The sequence below is a fragment of the Leopardus geoffroyi genome, chromosome E1 (genome assembly GCF_018350155.1).
Source record: "Leopardus geoffroyi isolate Oge1 chromosome E1, O.geoffroyi_Oge1_pat1.0, whole genome shotgun sequence".
NCBI classification, from domain to species: Eukaryota; Metazoa; Chordata; class Mammalia; order Carnivora; family Felidae; genus Leopardus; species Leopardus geoffroyi.
Window position 1 is genome coordinate 42,566,714 of NC_059330.1, and position 19,691 is coordinate 42,586,404.

Sequence of the window (19,691 nt, forward strand, 5' to 3'; positions counted from 1 at the left end):
GGATATACAGGGAGGAAACTGCACAAAGGCCACGAGCAGGCAAAGAGTAGTCTTGATTCTCAGCAGGAGCCTCCATCGTTCCCCAGACCTCTAGCCCCAGGCTGAGCACCGCTGCTACACAATCCCTCCACCCTGCCACTCCCCCACGGCAGACTGCCACCACCCCTAAGTTGGGCTGTTTGTCCCCTCTCCCTGCCTCGCACTCAGCTCAAGCTGTTTACCCTGCAGTGCCCCACTCTGTATAACCAAACATGGCCCTTCCTCCCAGGCCTGGAACGAGGCTTTCTCTGGGCCTCTCCTCTCCCCTGGTGCATCTATCAACCGCCTCGGCCTGAGCCAGGTCCTTTGGCACTGGGCGCCTGGCTTTTTTTGCTGGCTAATCTGTTCCATGTGGTCCACTTCTCTCCTCACGGGCCATGTCAGTTCCTGGAAGGCAGGGCTGACTCAAACAAGGAATCCATTTCTACTATGCACCCACCCCCAGCCCAGCCTTGTGCCAGGCACCCAACAGCTCCTCGAGCCCACAACGTTGAACTTGGCATTTAATCCCTGCCCAAGGCTGCTCTTCCCATCTGGTTTCCTAAAGCTCTCCCCCCACCCCCACCCCCGCACCCCTGTCTAGGCACTTCTCCAACCCCTCCCCACCTGCCAGTTAAAATCCTCCCAGATTCAGCTCAAAAAGGTGCCCTTAAGGTGGAATTAAATCTTTTTCCTCCCTGCCGAGAGCCAGCCTATCACCTCTTCCCTACACACATCTGTAACACCTGGCACACGACTTTGCATTTTACGTTAGATCTAACGTGAGCCTGTCTCACCTTCTCCACCCACTCACATCCCGCTGCCAGCGCCCTAGGGAAGGGGACTGAGAGCTGTTTATCCTTGCCCTCTCAACTCTCTTTCAACTCCTTTGGGGCCTGGCTGCCCAGCATTTAATTTGTTGAACAGAATAGAAACAGGTGCACGAACGTCCCTAATCCAGAAGCTGACATCCCGTAAACGTCCTTGAACGCACTGTGTAAGGGGTAGCTCCCTTGTTGGTCAATGTCTTCAGACAGGCACTGTCCCACCTTGGGGCAAACTCTACCAGGCGCCCGCAACCCTGCCGAGCCGGGCCCGGCCGTCACATGATTGTCCAATCACATGATCCCGCAAAAAAGTGGGGGAGGGTGGGAAGAGAGACGTAGGGAGGGGGGAAAGAGAATTGAGTAAGAAAGCCGCACAGCTTTCCAGGCTGGCCCCGCCTCTACATCGACCAATAGCCAGTAGAAGCCCGACATTCAGGACACCTGGCCAATGGAAATTGAGGTGGGCGGGCCATCGCGCTGCCAGGCCCAAGTCCGGGAGCTTCCCGGCCGCGGCTACCCAGAGAGCGCGGAGCGAGTCGCAGGTAAGGAGGGCGGCCGCGCAGATCTCTCGCTTGCTTCTTCCCAGGGGTTCGGCCAAGCGGACGAGAGGCTTGGGACTCCTCCAGAGTTTCAGCCGGGAGGCAAGAGAAGACTGGCTTAGAGAAACTCCTTTGGGGATTTCCGATGCACTGGAGACAGTTTTAGGGGGTGGGAGTAAGCAGTGACTGCAGTGACCCACGTGAGAATGGGGCTCTCTCCCTCTCCAGCATCCTCGGGAGCTGCAGCCCTTTCCCCCAAAGCTGGGGCCACTCTATTCTTGAGCCGGCTCCGGCCGCGTCCCGGGGCTGGTGGTGGTGTTGGTGGGTGGCCCCTGGGCGCCTGGGAATGAGAGAGGCGTCGGTCCCTGGTCCGGGAGCTCAGAGAGCTGCGAGTGGGCTGGAGACCCTGGTTCCTTCAAAGATAGCATGGACTTGGGAATGGTGACTGAACCCCTGGGTTGTGTCTGACTCTCCCTTACTTCCTCTGGAGCGGGGTGGAACCAGCTAACTTCCGCCTCTCTCGGCCACTTTTCCTGCTCGCTCGCAGTTGGGTTCCCTCACCTTTTGGGAATCTCTCTCCTGACGCTCGGAGTTGGGGGCTGCCACCTAGTGGAAGATGGCAGAGCTGGGGGTTTGAAGAGGCAGGCTCCTGTCCTCCCTCTCTACTGTGGGCTGGGGGTGAGAGAGGCTGCCATTCAGAACCCTACTGAGACGAGTTAGGCCCCTTCTTCCCCCATCCCTGATCCTGAGTGTGTACGCGCGTCTGTACATTTGTATTCACTAGAAGCATTCGCTATATTCCCTAACGTTAGGATACCAAGGACGGAAAGTATGTGTAAATAAATCACTAGGGTGTTCAATGGTCTGAGATCTGTGCAGACAGCACCCCTTTTGGCTTAAGCCAGGGTAGTGGGACGGCCTATGAGGGGTTGAGGTTGGACTCCCAGGAAGCAGGTGGGACCAGCTATGGATGCCTTGCCTGGGAGCTGTGGGTGTTGGTGAGAGGGTGAAAGGGGCCAAGGTCCAGGATCAGCCAGATAATGGCCCCCTGGAAATGGTCTTTGAACTGGGAATGGGGCACCGAGGAAAGCCAGGTGAGGGAGAGAGGGTGCCAGTGACTGGGCGAGTGTAAGTCCTTGCCACCCATAGTGTGCAATGTCCACTCACAGACTCATGGGGAAGCTGAGGCCCAAAGGCAGGAAGCTACTTTTGAGGCTCTCACAATCAGTGGTGGCAATTCTAGGACTAGCATTCAAGTGCAGTATCCAGGCAGCCCCTGCACTTGTCGTTTCTGTTTTGTCTTGTCCTCCTGCTCAGAAAATGCTTGTCTCCCTCCTCTGCTTGGACCCCAGGCCTCTAGTCTCCTGGGATTGGAGGTGGGAGTTGGGGGGGAGGGGGGGGGTCCATTCCTGGGCACTGTCCATGGTGCCACTTTGTGAAACAAACCCAGGTCCAGTATGCTTTGGAGCCATCAAAGCCTGTCATCTCCATGACTTGACATATGACATGGGCATGTTACTAAACATTTCTGAGCCTCAGTTTCCTCCTTTGAAAAGTAAAGGAAATAATTACTACTTTGGATGGTGGTTTCAAAGAAGAAAGAAAATAATATAGTGTAACTGGTGCACGAGAGGGTCAACAAACATTACTGTTTTTGCTCCTCTAGGCAGGGTAACATCTCTTGGGCCCATCCCATTGACCTAGCAGGGCTGGCTGAGCTTGGGGAAAAGTCATTAAGGAAGTGAAAGGCCCCGCAGAGATCGATGATCGTTTTTTTCCACTGTTGCAGCTGGGTGGGCACATGGGGTCCTTTCCACAAACTGCTGAGTTTCGGCTTTGGGGTAGGGGGAGAGGCAGGGGTTGGAAGTGGTATGTTTGAGGAGCCTGAAAGGGTCCAGTGGTGTTGTGTGGCCCCTTAGAACACAGGTGTCTCAAAGGCTGGCCCAGTCTGTGCATCCCCTTCCCTGGGTGGGGTGGAGACAGTCAGTGGGCAGGTGTGGCCTCTGGGGAAGGCAGCTCAGATTACACTGGCTACCACACTTCCCGTTTCACAACTTTCTCAACTCATTGGTTTCCCATGTCATCATGTGACCCCCCTCCCTTGCCCCCAACAGGCCTTGGCAGGTGTGACCACAGCATCAGACAAGGAGGCATCTGGAGGGTCTGGCTGGGGAAGTGGAACCCTTGCTTTTCTTCAAGGGGGGACTCCCTCTTTGCTCCCCAGCTCAGTCTTCCCATGACTACTGACACCTCCTTATCCCCTGGAGGTGACCCATCAGATCCCCAAATTTTCCTTTCATATGCCTACATCTTTTTTTCTCCTAAGACTTTATTTATTTATTTTTTTTATGTAATCTCTACAGCCAACATGGGGCTCGAACCTGCATCTCTGAGATCAAGAGTCGTATGCCCTACCGACTAAGCCCCCACACACCTACATCTTTACACACTTACCCACAGAGACTGAGGCATCTGGCCACGTTTGGGGGACACAGGTTTTGTTTTTTAATGTTTTTATTTTTGAGAGAGACAGAGTGTGAGTGGGGGAGGGGCGGAGAGAGAGGGAGACACAGAATCCAAAGCAGGCTCCAGGCTCTGAGCTGTCAGCACGGAGCCCGACACAGGGCTCGAGCTCACAAATCGCAATGTCATGACCTGAGCCAAAGTCGGACACTCAACTGACTGAGCCACCGGGTGCCCCAGGGGACACAGGCTGACACATGTACCTGCATCAGTATTCATGCTCATCGCTGTACGTGTGCTGGTGCACGTGTGACACATACACAGGACACATATAGGGCGCACGTCTTTTTTCCCTCCTGGACAAGGAATTGTTGGAGAAGCTCAGGCAGTATCTGGCCTGGGCTGGACTGGCCCCAGAATCAAGGGTCACCTGGGCTCAAGCCAGTTGCCAGATGCCTCTTGGTATTTTGCAGGCAGACCATGTGGACTTTGGTGAGCTGGGTGGCCTTAGTGGCAGGGCTGGTAGCTGGAACACAGTGCCCAGATGGTCAGTTTTGCCCTGTGGCCTGCTGCCTGGACCCAGGAGGAGTCGGCTATAGCTGCTGCAGTCCTGTTCTGGTGAGTGCCCTTCTGCCCAGGTGAGAGCTGGCAGCCTGGGATTTCCCAAAGGGTCATCTTAGCTTGGCTAGAGGAGGGGGCCGAGCTTGGGTCCTTCAGTGTATCACCTCCTCTTCACTTTCCAGGGCAAGGGGCCCACAGCGCTGAGCAGGCATCTGGGCAGACCCTGCCAGGTAGATGCCCATTGCTCTCCTGGCTACTCCTGCCTCCTCACCATCTTGGGGACCTCCAGCTGCTGCCCATTCCCAGAGGTGAGGGTGCTATTAGCCCAAAAGAGGGGCTCAAGTCTGCATACAGACGTTTCCTCCACTCACCCCAAGTAAAAAGTCCTCGCCAATGCAGGCATCTCTGTCCCGCAGGCTGTGTCGTGCGGTGACGGCCGCCACTGCTGCCCACGGGGCTACCACTGCAGCGCTGACGGGCAGTCCTGCTTCCGAAGACCAGGTGCGGCAGGGGTGGAGGTGGAGGGTGGGCAGATGGGTGGTCTGTGGAGGCTGGACTGCCCAGGAACCCAGCCATCTGGGTGACCTGATTCCTGACCTTGTGCCCTCATTCCTGTGGCATCTGTACTAAGCAACGCCTTTGCTCTGGACAGAAGGGCACACTAGGCTAGGAAGGGGCAGGAGACAATGCCAGCCTCCAGGCCCAGGGCCAGGCATTGTGAGGGTGGAGAGACGCCAAGCTGGGCTGGTTTAAGGCCAACGCAGGCAGTGGATGCCCCTGCCCTGTGCCGTGTTGCTGAGGCAATGAGTGGCTTGTGCGGAGAGTGGGTTAGGAGTGCCTGGGAGAACACCCAGCCCCAGTGCCGGCCCCCTAGTCCCCTCCCTCCCCCCGAGCCCGCAGGCCCTGGTGCCAGCCACTCCTTCAGTGATGGGATAATGGCTTTCACTGACTGGGTTGGTGGAATCCTGGGTCATCCTGTCCACAGATACCAACCCCTTGGGTGCCATCCAGTGCCCTGATGGCCGGTTCGAATGCCCCAACTCCTCCACGTGCTGCACTATGCTAGATGGCTCCTGGGGATGCTGCCCCATGCCCCAGGTACAGGCTTGGGAAGATGGGGGGCGGCGGGGAGCAGTAGGGGCAGAGCAGGGGACTGGAGGGAGCCAAGACAGAATCAGAACCATCTCTTATCAGGCTTCTTGCTGCGAAGACAAGGTGCACTGCTGTCCCCATGGTACCTCTTGTGACCTGGCTCATGCCCGCTGCCTCACGGCCACAGGGACCCACCCCCTGGCAAAGAAGATTCCTGCACAGAGGAGTAACCGGGCAGGTTAGGGGATGGGAGAGCATCAGGTTGGGGGTTGGAAGTGGGGCAAGGCCTCATCTGGCTCCCAGCTGGGGAGAAGTTCCCCACCGCCTTGGCTGCCCACAGGCCTCTCTCCCCTTCCAGTGGTCCTGTGCCCCGATGCACAGTCCCAGTGCCCTGATGGTTCTACCTGCTGTGAGCTGCCTAGTGGGAAGTATGGCTGCTGCCCAATACCTAATGTGAGTGAGGGGCTGTGTGCCCACAGCCACCTGGCCTGGACACCTAAGCACTCCAGGGGGTGGGGCCGGCCGGCCGGCAGGCTGTTGGGAGCCTGGCGGCTCAGGACGCATGCCACCCCCTAGTGGGAGACTGAGGCAGCGTCCGCTGTCTCCTGGCTGCTCCCCGAGCTGACGGAGACTCCACGTCACAAAGACCTTCTCCCACCCCCACCCAGGCCGTCTGCTGCTCGGACCACCTGCACTGTTGTCCCCAGGACACTGTGTGTGACTTGGTCCAGAGCAAGTGCCTCTCCAAGGAGAACGCTACAGACCTCCTCACCAAGCTGCCGGCGCACGCAGGTACCAGAGTCTGGCCACAGACCCCATTCCGCCTGCACCGTGCGCAGGAGCTCTCCACCAAATTGTTCCAGCAACAGATACGGGGGTGGGGGGCTGATGGCCACAGGGCGCCACAGGGCAGGTACAGGCCTCTTCCCCCACACTGGCTATTGCCTTAGGATCACTGCTGTGATCCTAAATGTACTCCCCATCCTCGGCATCTGGTTCTAGCTACGGAGCCAGCAAAGGGTTGGGTACCCCAAGGGTTCCCAGTGCCACTGCTGACCTGTTCTCCTTGCATTCGTCACAGTGCAGGAGGTGAAGTGTGACATGGAGGTGAGCTGCCCAGACGGCTACACCTGCTGCCGCCTACAGTCGGGGGCCTGGGGCTGCTGCCCTTTTGCCCAGGTACCCAGGAGTAGTGGGTGGGCTGGACTGAGCAGAAGGTGGCAGCCAGCTAGGCCCCGGTGCCCACCGTCCCCTGTCCATCTGCCCTAGGCTGTGTGCTGTGAGGACCACGTACACTGCTGCCCGGCTGGCTTCAAATGTGACACAGCAAAGGGTACCTGTGAACAGGGGGCCCAGCAGGTGCCCTGGATGATGCAGGCCCTAGCCCGCCTCCGCCTGCCGAAACCCCAAGCCATGGAGAACGATGTCCCTTGTGATAACATCACTAGCTGTCCCTCCTTCAATACCTGCTGTCGACTCACGTCTGGGGAGTGGGGCTGCTGTCCTGCCCCAGAGGTGTGTGGGTAGGGGGATAGCTTGGCGGGGGGGGGGGGGGGGACAGTGTCTTGGCCTGGGCGGGTAGACTCCTGTTGGCTTTGTTCTTCTGTCGCCTGTCTGGCCCACAGGTGGCACACCAGCTCTGTGAGACTGTGTCCCAGCCGGAGGAGCTGGGAGTAGGAGAGGGAGTCCGGGTAGGCAGGGGGCTTCCCGTCCCACATAGTAGCTTCCTAGACCATCCTTATCTGCCACTCCCCTTATCCCCCTACAGGCTGTCTGCTGCTCAGACCACCAGCACTGCTGCCCCCATGGCTACACGTGCTTGGCTGGGGGGCAGTGTCAGAGGGGGAACAAGGTGGTGACTGGATTGGAGAAGATGCCTGCCCGCCGGGCTTCCCTGTCTCACCACAGAGACATGGGCTGTGACCAGCACACCAGCTGCCCAGTGGGGCAGACCTGCTGCCCAAGCTTGAGTGGGGGCTGGGCCTGCTGCCAGTTGCCTCACGTGAGTGCCCTCCCGCCTACCTCGGACAGGGGAGCAGAGCCCTCCTGGGGAGAGGGGGGAGAGCCTTTAAAGCCACTCTGTCCCTCCCAGGCCGTGTGCTGTGAGGACCGCCAGCACTGCTGTCCGGCTGGGTACACCTGCAACGTGAAGGCCCGATCCTGTGAGAAGGAGGCAGATTCTGCCCACCTTGCTGCCCGCCTGGCCCGTGGCCCTCACGTGGGTGTGGGGAACGTGGAATGTGGGGCCCGGCGCTTTTGCCACAATAACCAGACCTGCTGCCGAGATAGCCGAGGGGGCTGGGCTTGCTGTCCCTATCGCCAGGTCAGTGCCAGCCCCCTCCTGCCCCCACGGGGCTGGGTATCCACGGGAGCTGGGTCCTGCTGTGTCCAAGTCTGACTCCCCCCTCTGGCCGTCCAGGGAATCTGTTGTGCAGATCAGCGTCACTGCTGCCCTGCTGGCTTCCGATGTGGGGCCAAGGGAATCAAGTGTCTGCGCAGGAAGAGCCTGAGCTGGGACATGCCCTTGAAGGACCCAGCCCCGAGACAGCTTCTGTGAGGAGAGACTGAGGACTGAAGACACTCTGCAGCCCTCGGGATCCTGCTCAGAGAGTACCCACTGCTCAGGCCTCCCCAGCACCTCTCCCCCACCAGATTCTCCCGATTCCCCGATTCTGAGTCCCCCGCCCATCATGGGAGGTGGGGCCTCAATCTAAGGCCTTCCCTGTCTCGGGGAGGGCTGTGGCGAAAGCCATGTTACAAGCTGCCATCCCCTCCCCCAGTTTCCAAGAACCCTGTGGCCAGGTGCTCTTCCCTATCCACAGGTGTGTGTTTGTGTGTGTGTGTCTGTGTGTGTGTACGTGTGCGCGCGCTGCAGTAAAGTTTGTACACTTTCTTAATAGTGTCTGATTTTGGCCACCCTGCCTGCCCCACCATGAGCAAGGGCCCCCATCCCCTGTCCACATTCCCCAACCCCACAGAAAGACCCACACGGAGTTAATCTCACCAGTTTTATATTTGCCGTTACCCACAGCAATCCCATCACATTATCCCCTAGTCCCCAGAGCCGCCCCCGCCACCAGCCCTGTGACCTCGTAGCCCAGAGGTGGGCTAGTCAGCAAGCAGCATCCCCTCCCCTCCCTGGGGTCCACAGAGAAGGCCCCCTCCCTTCCCAGCCCTCACACTAGCTGCTGAGGCCGGTTGCCCCTCCTGCTTTCCCACAATAGATCTTTCTATGTACAGCCACGTTTATACAGGCACTGCTTCCCCCCACCCAGCCCTCCTTCCCCAGCACCTCCCAATGGGAGTCTGGACCCCTCCCACCTCCCGGTCGGAGGTCGACACGGGTCCCTCCCGAAACATTACCCAGTACATACCACTGGACAGCTCCGCAGGCCCCCGGGCACCTCTCCAGGAAGGGGACTGAAGACTAAGAGCGAGGGCCCCCGCGGGCCCCGGGGGCACGCACCCTGGGGGCGGGCCCGGGTGGAAGGGGCGGGGGCGGAGGCGGGGCCGGCCCAGGCGGAGCCGCTACTTGACGTTGAACACCATAAGCGGCCGCTCCTCCCGGCGCTGCCAAGGGCTCTTCTTGTCGCCCGCCTCGTCGCCCACCTCCGCCCCCAGCTCGTCCTCCGGGCTGGTGAGCGAGTCGCGCCGCAGCTCGCTGGCGCTGCTGCGGGAACTGTCCCCGCGGCTGCGGCCCCGACCCCGGGGTACCGTGGCCGCCCGGCCCTCGGGCGCCGCCACTTCGTCCAGCAGCGGCGTCAGCGAGTTGTCCTCGGGGGAGCAGAGGCCCGTGCGGCTCTCGCTGCTGCTCGGCTCCGTGTCCTCGCTGAGCGCCAGGCGCGGGGGCGCGGGCGGCGGCGGCGGCGGCGGAGGTGGCGGCGGGGCGGCGGACGGGGTCCGCTCCCGCTCCTCGCGCAGGGGCCGCCGGCGCGCAGGCCGCGCCTCGTGGACGTCGACGCCCGAGTCCAGGCTGGCGTCGGTGCTGCGGCCGCCCCCGCCCGCCTGCAGGTCGATGTAGGAGTGGCGCACTTGCGAGTTGGAGCGCCCGTCCAGGGACACAAACCAGGCGCGCGGGTGAGGCTTCACGCCCAGTTCGAGCAGCTTCTTCTCGGTCAGCGCCTGCAGCTCCCCGTTGAGCTGCGCCATGGTGGACTCGTTGAACAGCACCGGGATGGTGACCGAGCCACTGACCGGAGCCGAGCGCCCGCCCCCCCAGCCCTCGCCGCCGCCGCCCCCGCCGCCCTCGCCGCCCGCGCTCGAGTGGCCCTGCATCAGCGGGCGCTGGGGGTCGGGCGGGGGGAAAGGGCGCGCGGGGCCGGGGCCCGTGCCCTCGGGCGGGGCTGGCTCGTCGCCCGCCCCCGCTGCGCCCGCCTCGCCGCCGAGGCGTACGTAGTGCGCGGGAATCACCAGGGTGGGCATGACGTTGCGGTAGACGCTGTCCTTGAGGTGGTCGATGGAGCCGCAGAAGATGAGCTGCCCGGCCTGGCTGAGCGACGGCGGCCGCGCCAGCTGGTCCACCGACTGCGACAGGAGGAAGTCGGGGGGCTTGCTCTCGGCTGCTCCCTTGTGGCCCAGGTAGTGCTCGAAGGGCGGCGGCGGAGAGGGCGGCTCCTGCAGGAAGGCGGGGGTCGCCGAGCCCCCCCGCCGGTACTCCTCTAGGCCTGGCTCCAGCCCGCCGGGACCCTCGATGGAGCGGGCGCCCTTGAGCCCCGCGCCCTCGCCCCCGCGGGCGCCCCCAGGCTCGGCTGCCGGGCGGCTGGCGGAGCGCGGCTTGGCGCGGAAGAAGTCGTCCCGGGAGGCGGCCAAGTCCCGAGAGCTGGAGAAGGCCGAGTGCAGGGGGCCTGGGGGCGGAGCCTCAGGGTCTCCCGACGAGGCGGGCTCCAAGGGTCCCCCACAAATGAGGTGGAGCTGGGACATCGAGGTGGCCTGGTCTCGTTTGTTCCCATCAGAGGGCCCGGACAGCTGCAGCTTGCGGTGCTGTTGCCTCGGCTTCAGGCAGCGTCTCCTGGAAGGTATGGGGGGGCGGGACCTCAGGAAAGCGTTGGGGGCCTGAGCTGCTCCCTCACCCCATATTTGCAAGGCGAGGGTTGAATATAGTTGGAGGGGTGGGGAGAATGCCTGAGACTCAGGAGAAATGCTGGGGAACCCAGGTGGGCCTGGGGAGAGGTCTGTGGAAAGAGCTTGGGTGTCTGTGGGTGTCCTTCGCTTGTAGGAGGCGCTGTGGGAACCTGGGGGGAGCACGTAAGCCAACCAGGGCCACGTCTAGCCTGAGGCGGGAGCGGCTGCCGACCATCCCTTTGGAGGGGTCTGGCCTGTGGGTCCTGCCTCCTTCCCCCCGCCCCCCCCCCCCCCCCCACGTCTCTTCAGCCACCAGTCTCTCAGGTCTGTGCATGTGCATTGGCGGTCCTTTCCTGTCAGTGCCTTGAAGACTGGAATTGTATTTTATGCATCTTTGGGGCCCAAGCGCCCAGCCCAACACCAGGCACAGAGCAGGCTTCTGTCCGCATGGGATGAGGGGAGGTTGGGGGATTGGGAGGCACTCACCGGCAGTAGTAGATGAGCAGACACAGCAGAATGAGCACCAGCAGGGCCAGCGCTGCCAGGATGGTGAGCAGAAAGATGGTGTGGTAGGTGCCGATGTCCTGGATGCCTGATGTGATGGTGACCAGTCCTGTGCCAGGCAAGGGCTTAGCATTCCAGGCATGGACGCCCTTCCTGCCTTTCAGGAGTCTATGCTCCCAATCTCCCCTTCCCCCACTGCCCCCTGTCCCCACTGTCCCGCCATCTCTCACCAGTGGTGGGGGAAGCCATGGCAGCTGCCCAGTACCCCAGCTGGGGGGAAATGAAGGTCCAGTAAAGCTGCCGGCCTTCCTTCCGGATCACACCAGTGCCGTTGCGTACCCACAGCCCTGGAGAGGCGGGAGTTTCGTGAAACTCAATGCCACTCCCCCCCCCCCCCCCCCGCCCCAGCTAAGTCCCACTTTCTTTCCCCAAACTCCAGCAGCTGCACCCCTTGAGGCACTCACCACTCTTGGGGTCGAACCTCCAGGCTGGAATGCTGGTGCCCGCAGTAAGGGCACGAGGCTCGGAGGGCACGGGCAGGGACAGGTGAATGGGGCCTGAGAGTGGCACTTCTGTTCCGTTGCCTGTTAGTAGGTGCACGCTGACAGCAGCCAGCGGCATCAGCTCTAGCCAGGAGCCATTGCCTGGGTGGGGGAAGGAGACACAAGGGCTGAGGGGTGAGTCCTGATGGGAGGAGGACATCCCTTCCATGCTGACACCCAGCATACCTGAGCTGGAGGCCTCGGTGCCCAGGAAGGCAGGGAAAGCACGCATTTCCTGCTGGGTGATGGCGGGTGTGAGCGAGGCCCAGAGCTGGCTGTAGGTAGAGCTGACCGGCAGGCGGGCAGCCCGCCGCTGGAACTGCACCCACGGCTGGGAGCGGGCACCTGGATGGAGAGGGGGGCCTCCTGTGGATTGGCCAGGGACCAGGTTCCCCAGGGACCAGAGCAGAAAGCAAGTATCCGAGGAGAAGGGAGCTATTGGGTCAGGCCACTTGGGAAGGTCAGGGAGGGTTGTGACTTGGGGAGAGAACTGGGCATTCATAGAATGTTAACCTGGAAAGGAAAAAGGATACGGACCTGAAATCTAGTCCTGGCTGTGTGACCCTGAGCGAGTTACTTGCTCTCTCTGAAACACTATTTCCTCATTAACCCATAAAATGCTGAGGTTCAGGTCCTCAAACAGTTACTATTGATTACTGTGTGGCAACACTGTGCTAGGTGCTAGAGATACAAAGTTGAATAAAACACAATCCGCAATTCCCTGCCTTCAAGTAGTTCACAGTCTGGTGCAGCACTGTCCATTTTGGTACCCATTAGAACTTTCTGCTGTGATGGATGGAAATGTTCTCTGTGCTGCCCATTACAGTCCCCATTAGAGACACATGGCTATTAAGCACTTGAAAGGTGGCTAGTGTGACTGAGAAACTGGATTCATTTTTCATTTTTTTTAATTTAATGAATTTTTAATCTATTTAAAGAGCCACATGTGGCTACTGACTACTACATTACACAGCTTAGGTCGTGTGTGTGTGTGTGTGTGTATGTGTGTGTGTGCGTGCACGCGTCTGTCTGCCTGTTTTGGGGTGGAGGGGGCATATAAACAGAATTCCAGTACAGTGTGGTCGTCGCTAACATTTATTAAGCTTTAAGATATACTGGACACTGTTCTAATCAGTGTTAACCCCTATAATTAGTACAACAGCCCCTGAAGTAGGTGCTTTCATTATCAACCCTGTTGTATACATGCAGAAATGGAGGCAGGAGAAGTTTAGTGACTTGCCCAAGGTCACAATCCTGGAGCCTAACTGAAGCCCAGGAAGCATGGTGCCAGCCCAACTTCTCAGCCCCTTAACATCATACCTTGCTATTAAAATACGGTACAAAGGCCACTCGGCCCACCCAGCTGGGGTAGGTCCTGTGGAGTCTTGCATGGTGAGTAAGACTCCACCAGGCAATAGGATATAAAGGGGCCTCCAGGAGAACGGACAAGAGAAAGGCCCAGAGGCATGGGGCAGTGTGCTGGCTGGGGACCCCAGGTGACTGAGTGGCACGTAGGCCCCACAGGGCACAGTCAGCTTTGTGAAGGACTTGAGGCTTGACTTTGAAAGCAGTGGGAGCCATGGGAGGGCTGTAAACTAGGGGGCAACAAAGAGATAATTTGGCATTTTGTTATTTTTTAATTATTTTTTAAAGTAGACTCCACACCCAACATGGGCTTGAACTCACGACCTCGAGATCGAGAGTTGCATGCTCTATCGACTGAGCCAGCCAGATGCCCCTTGTGTGCATTTTACAAACCTCCAAAGACAGTTTTTAGGAGCCTCTGGTTCAGGACCAGGGAAATGAAGGTAAGCAAACAAGTAACTTGGGAACAAGGGCACAAGCTAAGAATATAAATTGGAGGGGGGTGGGGTGGGTGTCCTCTGTCTCCAAAATCCACTGTGGCTCCCTGGTACGAGCCAGATCAACCAGTCTGCACCAGGCACACCACCTGCAGAGCCAGACCAGAGCATTCCCTGCACCCTCACTGCCCACTTCTGCCCCTGCATCTGGATTCCTCTCCAGTGAGGGCACCTCCTTGTTCTTCCTTCAACTCCCAAGCCCACATGGTCCATAGCTCCCGTCCCCAAATTCTCTTGCCCTGCTACACTCACAGGGTAGAGTTGTCTCAATACTAAAGGCGGCTGCCCTCTACTCCACTGCGCTACCTGCTTTGTAATTAGTTCAGGGTTAGCAGGGATCTGTTTGTCTTCCTACTTGTCTGTGAACTCCACAAGGCAGGGAGCGGGTTCTTTCTTCCCATTGTTCCCCAGCACCAGACACAATGCCTGGTGCAGCACAGAGACTGAAGCCATGAGTAGACAGGTACCACTGTGGGATTTCTCCAGGCCTTGCACTTGACAGTTGTCCAATAGCTATGGAATGACCCCCTCGCGGCCTTCTAACATAACCAAGCACCCAGTAGGTGCACAAGAAGTACATATAGATCCACCAGTGAAACAGGTGGCAGGGAGTGGGGATTCTAATGGTAGGAGTAGAGGGAGAATAGAAATCACGAGAAGCCCCAGTAATAATAAACATTTATTGACCACCTTCTGTGCTGTTTTTGTTTTTTTTTTTTTTTTTGCATGTTTGATGATATTTAATCCTTACTTCAATCTGATCACATAGATACTATCAATATCCACATCTTACAGAGGAACAAACTAAGGCTCAGAGAGGTTAAGGGACTTGCTCAAGGGCATCCAGCTAATCTGTGGAAGAGTGGAGCTCTCTACACCCAGGTCAGGGGGGGAGGAAGAGGAGCTGGTATGAGGTAGGGGGGAAAGAGGAACCTTACCAGGAGAGCCCAAGAGGATGTGCACCAGGTCCTCATAGAGGATGAGGGTGGCCGGCCGCTCGGGAAGCAGGTAGAGGCTGACTGATGCATACACTGTGGGAGGGGTGGCCTGTCAGCACCAGAGAAAGCTCCCCCCAAACCCCAAGGCCGGGCACTCCTTCCATCTGAATCCCAGTGACTTCATCTTCCTTCAGCCCCCTCTGTGTACCCCAGCCCGGGCAGCAGCTGCTGGAAAGTCTGCCCCCTCCACCCCCAGGGACTATTTTGGGAAGGGGCTGATGGGGTCAGCTGCTGCCCACCCCCCCTCCACCTGCCCCTGCACTCACAGGGCAGCTTGTCAACACGCCAGGGCACAGAGTTGGTGAGAAAGCCAGGGCGAGCAGCAGTGACCAGCACCCAGGTGCCCAAACGGTAGCTGAGGGGCAGTATGGCCACGCCCTCTGAGTCCGTGGTGCCAGCGGCAAGCAGCATCCGGTTCCCAAACACATCCACTGAGGCCCGGGCCAAGGGCACCAGCTCCCCGCTCACATACACCTGCACCTTGATCAGGATCTCTGTGGGGTGAGGAGAGTGAGGAGGAACGGGGGGAAAGAGAACTGGAGGGAGCCCCAAGATCAGAGGAGGGGGCTGTGGGTTAGAAGCAGCTTTGGGGTCCAGGTGAGACAAGGTTTCCTAAGAGTCGGCATTGGTAGGGCCCTCATTTAAACCTCACACCAGCCTGTGAGGTAGGGGGTGCTAACACATGCACTTTTCCCACATTTTAACATTTCTGAACTCAGATTATGCCTACGATTGATGATGTCATAATTGCAATAGGCAGCATTTTTTCTTTTCTTACTGGTACATGAAATAATGGTGCATCTTACAGTCAATGATGTATTAGACTCCATCAAATATGTTCTTAGTCCATTTTACAGATTAAGAGGCTGAGACTCAAAGTTTAGACACTTGCACTGCAGTTAACGGGAGACCTGGGATCCAAACCTGGAAGTATGACTCTAGACCCAAGTTCTTAACCACTGGACCCTATGGGGCACATGTCAGGGAGGGGAGAGGGATGAGGGCTGAGAAAGGAGGACTAAGCAGAAGACCAAGGGTCTGCAGATGGAGAGGAGAGAGACCAAGATTCAGCCAATGAGAAGGGGAGGGAGGGAGGCTGGGTCAGAGTTTTGGTTCTGAAGAGAAAGCTGAGAAAGGGGACACTAGGGAGCTGGTCATTCCCCTCATTCATTCTCTTCCCAGAATCCTTTGCAAAAGCTTGTTTCCTTTCAGATTTAGGGACTCACCCCAAGCCCTAAGCCCAACCAAGTACCTCCCTACCCCCTCCCCCTCACAAGTACTGCCTGCCCCCTCCCAACTGGTCAGCTACAAGTCAGTCACCATGGCAACGCCCTCATTCCTCCCAGGAGATGGGCAGAGAGCTGGGGCCCTGGCAAGGGGAAGGAGATCTGGGGGGGCTGACCCAGGCCCAAGGGAAACTGGTGTGGAGAGGGCTGAGAAGGGAAGTCCAAGTTTTTTGCTTTCCAGCCACCTCTGCCCCTGGACCCAGGACAGCTTGTCCAGGGTGGGTCTGCAGGTGTCCTGAGCTCAGACAGAGTGACCCGGTAGGGACCAGGCCTGGAGTTGTCGTCATGGACTCCCCAGGCAGCCTCTCTGCTCCGTATTACCATCTACCTCTCTCCACTCTGCAAGGTCCCTCCCTCAAGAACATACCTCACCCCTACCTTGCTGCTAATAATGGGAGGAGGTTTCCATACCTAGAAAGTACAGAGGCCTCATTGCAGGGCCCAGAAGATGGGTGGGGAGTGGGTTAGGTGCTAGAGAGTCCAACCTAGGAGAGTCCAAGTGCCCTGGAAGCTCAGGGCAGCAGGGCATGGGGAGGTAAGGGGGACTCATGGGTGGAGCCTGACACTCAACAGTGACAGGTGTCTTATCTCAGGCTTCCAACCCCAAGGCCAGCGACACGCCTGGCCCTGGCATCCCATCCAGCTGTTCTCCTGAACCCACCTCCCTCACCCCTCCCAGGCCAAAGCCCAACTTGGCAGGGTGGGTGCACACACTTGACTCTTTCCTACTCTGCTTTTCCCAGTAGCTGACAGTCTCCCTGCCCCTCCTCCACTACCACTCAGGAGGAATTCTGAGAAGCCAGAGGGGCTTGGCTACTCCCCACCCCTACCCCCGGCTAGGAGCAGCTGGATGGAGCAGCTGGGAAGAAGGGACCCAGGAGTCTGGAATATGGTCATTTGAGGGAATGCTTTGGGTTCAAGGGCCAGAGCCTCAGATGAGGGGAAGGGGCCCAAGGAACACGACGGGGGTGGGTGGGTAGGCCTGAAGGAGACATTGGTGGGAAGGGGTGGGCAGGTGCCTAGCAGATTCTCTCCCCGCTTCCCCTCAACCTGGGCTCTCAGCCAGTGGCCTGGGAGAGCCCTCTATCCTGGCTCTATTCCAGCCAATGCCCTGGGCCCCCTGCCCTGGGGTACAGGACTTGAAGGAGAGGCTTCTTGAGAAGCCAGGGCCCCTTCCTATCCATCAAACCCTCTTCTCCTCCCGCAGAGAGCAGGGAAGACTGAGGCCAGAGGTGAGCCTTCCCCATTTCTCAAGCTTGGCATTCCATACAGTATCCGCCTCTCCAGGCTTCAGCCCTGCCTCATTCCAGGAGGAAATCCGACCCCCTGCCTTCATCCGGACCCCACTTCCCTCATCCAGACGCCCCCCCCCCACCCCCCGTTTTTCCTGTCAGCTCCTTGGTGGGGAGATGAGGAATGGAGAGCACCGTTTCGGGCAGGGACGGGGCCCAGAGGCGATAGAGGGAACAGTAGCTGGGGTGGTGGGGCAGGAGGCTGGAAGGTGGGCGCAGGGCTGGAGTGGGCGAGGCCCCGAGAACCCAGGCGTCGGTAGGGAGTCATGGTCTAGCTCTCCCACCCTCTCCCGCTGCAGGAGACCACCCCACCCCCCACCTCACACACCCACCTGGGCCCGTGAGGCGCCGGGAGGCTCTCCTCCACCGCGATGGAGAGGTTAGATGAGGAGGGGTGACCTGGGGGAGGGCTGGGGATAGGAGTGGCCGGAGGCCTGCTGGACGGGAACCCAGGCACCTGCCCTCCTAGCCGGCACAGCCCACAGCCAGCTAGCCAGCTCAGCATGGCTCCGCCACCACAGCCCTGCCATGCGCTTTGGCTGGGAATCACCGCGAACCCCTTTTTCCAGATCCCCCCAAACTGCATGCCCTCCCCCCTCAATGTTTGACAGCGTTTCTTTGGTACACCCCCAATTCTGAACCTGGGGGGCCGGCCGGGGGCTGTCAGGCTCCAGAGCGAAGAACCCCATTCGAGCAGTCAATCCGCCCACCGCCTCACCCACTCCCCCTTCTCCCCTCCCCCCTTCCAACCCAGCTCCAGGCGCCCAGCCCCCGTCCGGGTCCAAGGTGGCAGCCGATGCTGGCGCCCCCACCCAGCCCGCGTCGGGAGCGAGGAACCCGCAGGGGGCTGCGGAGCGGGCGCCCGCCCCAGCCCGCCCCTGGGCGGGTGTCTTCGGTAGACAATGGCTCAGGCAGCAGCGCCTCGCGGACCAGGAGAGAGAAAAACAAGGCAAGAGGGGGAGGCGGCGCGGAGCCTGGGGACCCCCGCTCTCCCCATTGTGTCTCCCCGAGACCCCCGCCCTGGCAGTCTCCCTCTCCCTTCCTCCTCTCCCCCGTAAGCGCCGACCCGAAGTCGCCTGGCTCCCCCCACCCAAACCCACGGAACAGAGTACCCCCCCAATTCACGAGCGCCGCGAAGAGGGGGCTGGCGGGCGGGGGCCCGATGGAGGGGGCGCAGGCCCGCGATCGCTGCCCCTCCTGGCCGAGACTCACCCTGCGGGCTGGGGGGCTCCGGCGGCGACTTGCCGGGAGCCCGGGAGGCGCCGCCGAGCAGCAGCCCCAGCAGCGGCAGCAGCCGCGCGAGGACGCTGGGGCCACTCGGCGGCGGCATCGCGGGGCTCGGCGGGGCCCTAGCGGCCCATGGCTCCCGCCCGGCCCCGCTCGGCCGGCCCCGCTCAGCCCCAGCTCTGCGCCGCGCCGCGCTGCTCGGGCTCCCGCTCTGGCTGCGGCGGCCGCTCAGCGCGATTGTCTCCGCCCGGAGCCGCCGCCAGCGCCCCCTGCAGGCGGCGCCCCACCCCGCGGGCCTGGGGCGCCGCCCCCTCACCGCCCAGCTCCGCACGCCGCCCGCCCGCCCTGCCCGCCCTCCGCTCACCCTGCAGCCCCGACCCCGCGCTCCCAGACCTAGAGCTGCAAGGGAGTGCAACGAAGAGGGTCCAATCACCCGGGTTCTTGGAGGTCCAGAGCCCTTGAAATTTGGTGCAAAATTTGGGAGGGAGAAAGGCTCACCACACACTCAAAGAGGTGAGACCGTCACGAGTGTTTCCAAAAAGTGTAGAAACTGCCCAGTTCTACCTGCACAAACACCCACGCAATGAGAATCAGTCAGTCCTGGTCTCTAGCTTCTGCTTGTTGAGCCATGAGCAAGTTACTTCGCCTCTGGTCCTCAGCCTTCCTTTAAAGTGAGAATTGTAATAATCTCTACCTCGTGTGGCTGTTGTTATGATTAATTGAGATAATGATATAAAGGATCTAGCATATGCTTGACGAGGAAGGGCGCGATAATGGTGCTATTGTTGGCCCAGGGTGAAGTGGAAGCTCACCTCCACTCAGATAAGATCCATCGTTGGGCAGTCATAATGCTTAGGAATTTCTTCTAGAGGCGCAAGCAGTTTCTCTCTGGGAATCACCAATCGGCCCCACTGGTTCATGTATGGCAGTCTTTTCCTTCTTCCTTAGCTACATTTGAACCTCACATTTGAAGCCTTCCCTATCCTCACAGCCAAGCTCTATTTTTTTCCAGTTTCTGGTTGTCATCATTATGTAGTTTCTGGGTGGCCAAATCCTCACTAATCTGGTATCCCTCTCTTGTTTTCTCTGATTTTCACCTTCTCCTTCTCACAGTGTGGTGTCCCAAAAGGGATTGGATACTTAGAGCAAGGACATTGTCCCCCAGAGGACAACAGGATTCTCTCCTCATTGGGTCTCCTAGTTGATCCTCTGACTTAAAGAACCTTGTTATGAGTTTGTGATACCAGATTCTTTTTTCCTCCCTCCTCCCTCCCTCCCTTCCTTGTTCCTTCCTTCCTTCCTTCCTTCCTTCCTTCCTTCCTTCCTTCCTCCTACCTTCTCTCCCTTCTCTTCTTTCCTTCTTTTTTTTCTTTTTCTTTTCTTGTTTCCCTCCTTTTGTCTCTCCCTCTCCCCCTTCCT

The 19,691-nt window shown here is 59.3% G+C and overlaps 2 protein-coding genes across 6 annotated transcripts; one reads left to right on the forward strand and one right to left on the reverse strand.

Moving 5' to 3' along the window:
• Positions 1 to 1,262: 1,262 nt before the first annotated feature.
• On the forward strand, positions 1,263 to 8,397 carry GRN (granulin precursor). Of its 5 annotated transcripts, none has more exons than XM_045489169.1 (13): positions 1,263 to 1,387; positions 4,321 to 4,465; positions 4,591 to 4,716; positions 4,825 to 4,909; positions 5,394 to 5,506; positions 5,603 to 5,738; positions 5,841 to 5,953; positions 6,169 to 6,292; positions 6,582 to 6,679; positions 6,770 to 7,015; positions 7,269 to 7,502; positions 7,593 to 7,823; positions 7,920 to 8,397. In XM_045489169.1, the coding sequence occupies exons 2-13, from the start codon at positions 4,328 to 4,330 to the stop codon at positions 8,055 to 8,057; spliced, it is 1,782 nt and encodes a 593-aa protein (XP_045345125.1). In that variant the 5' UTR covers positions 1,263 to 1,387; positions 4,321 to 4,327; the 3' UTR covers positions 8,058 to 8,397. The 5 variants fall into 5 exon arrangements, with proteins under 5 accessions (XP_045345125.1, XP_045345123.1, XP_045345127.1 ...); XM_045489170.1 differs by having other exon boundaries at positions 1,264 to 1,387; positions 5,859 to 5,953; XM_045489167.1 differs by having other exon boundaries at positions 5,394 to 5,738; positions 5,859 to 5,953.
• A 97-nt stretch (positions 8,398 to 8,494) lies between these two features.
• On the reverse strand, positions 8,495 to 18,508 carry FAM171A2 (family with sequence similarity 171 member A2). Its single transcript, XM_045489166.1, has 8 exons — positions 18,258 to 18,508; positions 14,734 to 14,961; positions 14,408 to 14,500; positions 11,794 to 11,952; positions 11,530 to 11,709; positions 11,296 to 11,412; positions 11,048 to 11,174; positions 8,495 to 10,508 (listed from the first exon to the last, which is right to left on the reverse strand). Exons 1-8 carry the CDS (start codon positions 18,373 to 18,375, stop codon positions 9,029 to 9,031), a joined length of 2,502 nt encoding a protein of 833 aa, XP_045345122.1. The 5' UTR covers positions 18,376 to 18,508; the 3' UTR covers positions 8,495 to 9,028.
• Between the last annotated feature and the right edge of the window lie 1,183 nt (positions 18,509 to 19,691).

Excerpts from the sequence above, each read along its gene's own strand:
- GRN (XM_045489167.1), top strand. The coding sequence starts at position 4,328 with ATGTGGACTTTGGTGAGCTGGGTGGCCTTAGTGGCAGGGCTGGTAGCT. Across the intron at positions 6,680-6,769 it reads GCTGCTGCCCTTTTGCCCAG|GCTGTGTGCTGTGAGGACCA; the intron begins GTACCCAGGAGT and ends CATCTGCCCTAG. Across the intron at positions 7,503-7,592 it reads CCTGCTGCCAGTTGCCTCAC|GCCGTGTGCTGTGAGGACCG; the intron begins GTGAGTGCCCTC and ends TGTCCCTCCCAG.
- FAM171A2 (XM_045489166.1), bottom strand. The coding sequence starts at position 18,375 with ATGCCGCCGCCGAGTGGCCCCAGCGTCCTCGCGCGGCTGCTGCCGCTG. Across the intron at positions 11,710-11,793 it reads CACCGAGGCCTCCAGCTCAG|GCAATGGCTCCTGGCTAGAG; the intron begins GTATGCTGGGTG and ends TCCCCCACCCAG. Across the intron at positions 11,413-11,529 it reads GAGGTTCGACCCCAAGAGTG|GGCTGTGGGTACGCAACGGC; the intron begins GTGAGTGCCTCA and ends CCGCCTCTCCAG.